This window comes from Nymphaea colorata, chromosome 13 (assembly GCF_008831285.2).
Source record: "Nymphaea colorata isolate Beijing-Zhang1983 chromosome 13, ASM883128v2, whole genome shotgun sequence".
In the NCBI taxonomy this organism is placed as follows: domain Eukaryota; kingdom Viridiplantae; phylum Streptophyta; class Magnoliopsida; order Nymphaeales; family Nymphaeaceae; genus Nymphaea; species Nymphaea colorata.
Window position 1 is genome coordinate 8,786,944 of NC_045150.1, and position 4,912 is coordinate 8,791,855.

At 44.2% G+C, this 4,912-nt stretch overlaps 1 protein-coding gene across 1 annotated transcript; it reads right to left on the minus strand.

Annotated features, from left to right (window-relative positions):
* Nucleotides 1-292: 292 nt before the first annotated feature.
* Nucleotides 293-4,171, minus strand: LOC116267196 (uncharacterized). Its single transcript, XM_031648802.2, has 5 exons — nt 3,757-4,171; nt 2,386-3,628; nt 833-1,933; nt 644-756; nt 293-560 (listed from the first exon to the last, which is right to left on the minus strand). The coding sequence occupies exons 2-4, from the start codon at nt 3,538-3,540 to the stop codon at nt 700-702; spliced, it is 2,313 nt and encodes a 770-aa protein (XP_031504662.1). The 5' UTR covers nt 3,541-3,628; nt 3,757-4,171; the 3' UTR covers nt 293-560; nt 644-699.
* Between the last annotated feature and the right edge of the window lie 741 nt (nt 4,172-4,912).

A 4,912-nucleotide genomic window follows, 5' to 3' on the forward strand; every position in this document is an offset into this window, starting at 1 on the left:
CAAGTTGGTGTCTATCGTCTTCATGTATTCATGAATCTTGTTAATCTCTAGGAGTTTCTGTTCCTTGCCAAAGGGTTATATTTCCACGTATCGCCAAAAATGCTACTGTTCTCTCCATTCAGCAGACAACTCCATTACTAAAAGCTACTTCAAGGTCATAATACAAACCATGATATGCTTATAAAAAATGGGTTCAGACTTTCCGAAAGTGTTAACAATAGTTAGTGCTATCAAAGCCTACACTTGGAACAAGCTCAAGCTCTTTCAGCAATTCCCTCGGTTAGAAAGCACCTTGAGGCTCCGAAAAGTCTACTTTTATTGAACACTATATACACAGAACAATAGCCAGCTTCCTAGCTTTATTATAATAGAAGATATTGACAGGACAAGAAACAAATTCACCAAGGCTCAAAGAATGAAACAATAATCTAAAATATCATTCTGCAAACAGGTGAAGATTCCACACATCAGGTTACCAAACTCCAATGGCAGCAATAACGTTCTTATTATGGTTATGACCACACCACGGTCTTCACAACCATGACCAGAATCTGTGTTACCTGTCATGGAGACCAATTAATTAGTATAATGAATATTTTTATGTCAAAAATTATGGATACAATAATTGCACCTCTTCCTGTACCTATTGGGAAATTAAGATTGTGCTCTGACAGCAAAGAAAACTGCCAGTAAACAAATTCACAGACTCTTTACATCTTCATTTTCAGTTTGACGGGGAGCAGTCTGACTTAGTTCCTGCAAATGGTGACATTGAAATTGGCATCAGCAAACTTCCAGGAACATCTCAGGATTAACAAGTTGTAGACAGTACCTCAGAGTATCGAAGGTGTCCATGATCTACATTGGTGGATTTGATGATGATCTCCCATTTTGGCTCAGATGCCTTGGCGGCGCTTTTTTTCAAACGGTATTGAGGAAATGACGAGGACGAAGAACCTTTTGCTGAAAACCCAGGTAATGCACGAACAAGCCATGATTCTGAAGGAGATTTAGGCGACGGTAGTGGAGGAAGAGAATGAAGAAGAGGGGAGTTTCCCTCACTATCTGATGCTGAACGGTTCCCACTATTTTGCTCCCTCGAGTATTCACTCCTTGAACTGACCTGCTCACCACTGATATGTTCCCCTACCCGCATCTGTTCTCGTGGCATTGAAACTTTAGATGACATGTCAAGTGTATCAACACCTTGAACCAAATTAACTACAGAAGCAACACGATTCCCAGTATCGCTCTCAGATGTATCAGCACAGGATAGTAATCTGATATCAGCAAGTAAACCAGAATGATGCTTGGCAGCTTTCAAGTTCACAACATTCCCTATTTTCCCCACATCAGACACATGTAGAGCACTTTGCTGGGTTATAACAAAAGAGTCCAGGATGGGTTCCCCCTGTTTTTGTTGATCTTCAACCGGAGTAGATGCCTCCATGTCAACTGATTGATTTAACTCTTTGGCTTCCAACATGTCGGACTTTGAATTCGACGCATCCCCTACGCAGGCAGGATCAACATATAAAGGCTTCTCAACCGTAGGGCTCAGGGAGCCTGATATTCCCTTACTTCTGAGATAGGATGTGTTCTTTCTGGCTTGCAGTCCCTTTGAATTTGCATCAGAGCTGTCAGAACCATAACTACGACCTGATTTGGAAAGTCCCAGAAAACCAGAACGTTCAGAAAAGGGAGAAGTAGATGCTTCATTTCTGTATGGGGATATCCCACGTGGGGAATGCCTAAAGGACGACGACCCATTTTGTGTTTGAGAATCACTGTAGCTGATCAGTTGATTGTTTGCAGTATCTTCATATACTGAAGGCGAGCTGGAAGATTCACTTAGCTTGCTTCCACTACCATGAAGTCCGAGATTCTGGACTCTGCCAACTAGTTTATTTCTGTACACAGCTTCCCATGTCATCTGCAGAAGGGAAACAGGGCCACCAAATCAACTTGTTCTACTTCTACAAATTGAGAAACGCAGAAGGTTGTACCAAGAATCCAGAATGAAATATGGAACAAGTATAGAGCAATTGTGCATAGGAGGATAAATGAGTCGGCTACATTAAAGTTTAAATTGATCACTGAATCATAAAAACTGTGATTTTGAGAGAACTGGGATACTTGGTCAAAAAACTTGCAATTGCATAAATGGGCAGGTGAATTTTTGGCCGCTTGATACTTTCCCAATCCGAGCTACAGTAGCTCAGTTTCTATTAACGCCCATTAGGTTGGACCTAGGTCATATAACAGGATATCTAAGAACTACAAAGCTGAAAACTAAAACATTCTAAACAATCGAAAGAAAACATAACGAGCGTTTTATCTTTCACGATCCAAAACTTACTGAAGGGAACATCTTCAGTAGCTTACCTCATCACTTCCGCTGAAAGATGATGCACTGTCATTACTTTTGGTAGGTTTGTTGCTCTTCCGAGCAACAAAAGTCGATGATGTGCTCTTCTTGTTCCTCATCCTCTGAGCACGGAAAATCGGATTCGTAAGGCAAAGTGAACCCTTCAAACTCCAAGGGAAAACCCCACAAGCTCTAGGTATGGCATTCCCTGCATCATTATCATCATCTTCTTCGTCTTCTTCTTCTGATTCATCGTCTTCCTCCTCATCCGGCAAGGCATATTGCTGGATGAAGCAAGGCCTAGGCTGGGATCGCAGAGGCTGTGCATCATTCTGCACCCTGTTCACCAGCTTCGCAGGTTCACTGGCCGGAAGTTGTCTCCGAGGAGCATATTTCGGCGCCTCTGAAGCCATTGCTTTAGCTGCTGGCAAGAACCGATCCATCATGAAACTCCGTCCCTGCACGTCGCTGGAATTCCCCGTTCTCTTCCACTCTTGGCCATCCAAAGCACTAACACCACCAACGCTTCCATTAAACAAACTGGTTTCAGCGAGAGAAAACGTCTCTAGTGCATCAGAGAAGGCATCACAATCGTCTCCATCCAAATTTTCCCTCTCCTCCTTTGAGCCATAACTACCATGGGCCTTAGCGGCCGGCACGGAATCATGTGCTCCTCCGACCGGCCGCACTGATTGCACGGTACGATCGTTTGGCGACCTCCCCACTTTCCCAATTTGACGACCGTCACCCTCCGCCGTCCTCACAATCTCTTTCCTAGAATCGACCACCATGCCAGGCGGCAGACTCCGCGCAGGTGCCGGAGAAGCTTCATCCTCCGCAGTCGGCACATTTTCTCTTTTGGCAGCCAGCTTACCCGGCGGCAACCTTGGTGCTGGTGCCGGCCGCTTCGGCGAGCTAGAGCCATGTACGGAGGTAACCTTGGGCCTACCGGGGATCTGCTCCCAGACAAACGGAACCGCACCGGAGTCCCTCACCGGCCCGGACTTGAGTTCAGTCTTATATGCCGGCGGCGACAAGTTACGCTCGCTCGCTTCCCCTGACTTCCATTCCCTACCTGATGAACGCACAGAGGCAGAAGCGGTCGCAGCGGCGGCGGCATGTCTCCTCACAGAAAGAAGCGGTGCATTGAAATCCAACTGCTTTTCCTCCATCTACCACATAAAACGAACGAGAGAGCCCCCAAGTAAGCCTAACGCCATTTCCCCATATACACAAAAGCTTGCCCGGAAACCTAGCTCTCTGCACAACAACCACAGCACAGAGAACCCAAAACTTGGTTAAAAAACCAAAAACAGAGAACGATGAAGAATTCTCCTTAAAATACCATACTTACTAGGACACAAAACAAATTAAAATACCATACTTACTGGTGAACAGACGAATTGATAGACAGGGGAGGGAGAGCAACGGACGAAGAGAGAGACGAAACTTGAGAAAAAAGCTGGTGAGCGCGAAAGGGATGTGTGTGACAGAGAGAGAGGGAGGAAACTCGATCAATGCGTTCGCATATTGTACTAATCTAACAGGAACAAACAACGGCCCAAAATCGGTTCCTCATCAGAGAGAGAGAGAGAGAGAGAGAGAACACGATACAGGAAGCAAGCATCCGTTTATGCGCTTCGTCCTCTCTTTCACAGGCCCGTTCCTTTCAATCACAGATTCACGAGTCACGGAAAAGTTTTTTACACCAACTTTTTGAATTGAAGATTAGACTCGGCCACCATGCTTTCGGATGACACAACACCAACACCACCAAAAGCTCAGCCAAGGTACTCAACTTCTGCCTTTTACGTTCTCTTCTCGCGAGCTGCTCAGGAAATGAGATTTCCCCGTGAAAAAGGAATTACCCAAGTAAAATCTGTTTCACCATTGTTCCGCTACCTATTTTTCTGTGATCTTATGCTATTCTCAAGGGAAAGGCACCTGCCGACGAAACACAAAAAGTTGACGCCAAAAAGGAATGTACGTGGGAGCTAAGATTAAGATTTGAAATTTCCGGTGAAAAATACCTTCTATCATTGTGGTGTTCTAATATATTTTCTCACTTATCGTGCCTTGTTGCACTTGACTAAGAAAAGTAGGAGAGCCAATAAATTTTTTGTATGTTCTGGGAAGTATGGTCTATTTGAAACGAATAAAGACAGTGTCCCTCTTTCTCTCTCTACATCCCATTCATGTGTGAGAGAAAGAGAGAGGGGGGATACTGTGGGAGAGGGAGCCCTTTCGGCCCGATCATGACAGACGGCGTTTTTTTTCATATATATATATATATATGATAACTAGTACCTTTAGAATTTTTGCCTCTGTTTTTGCTCCTCTCACCCAAGAAAAATGACATGGACATGACACATGATTGGATTTAGAGTGGCTTTTTTTGCATAATGGCCCATAATTCTACTTCTTCAAGCTACTTCACCAGCTGATTTGACCCTATGTTTTTTGGAGCTTTCTGATTCAGCAGTTTGTTGAGTTGAAGAAAAATATGCAAGTAGAACAATAGCACATGTCAAAGAGAAAACAAGA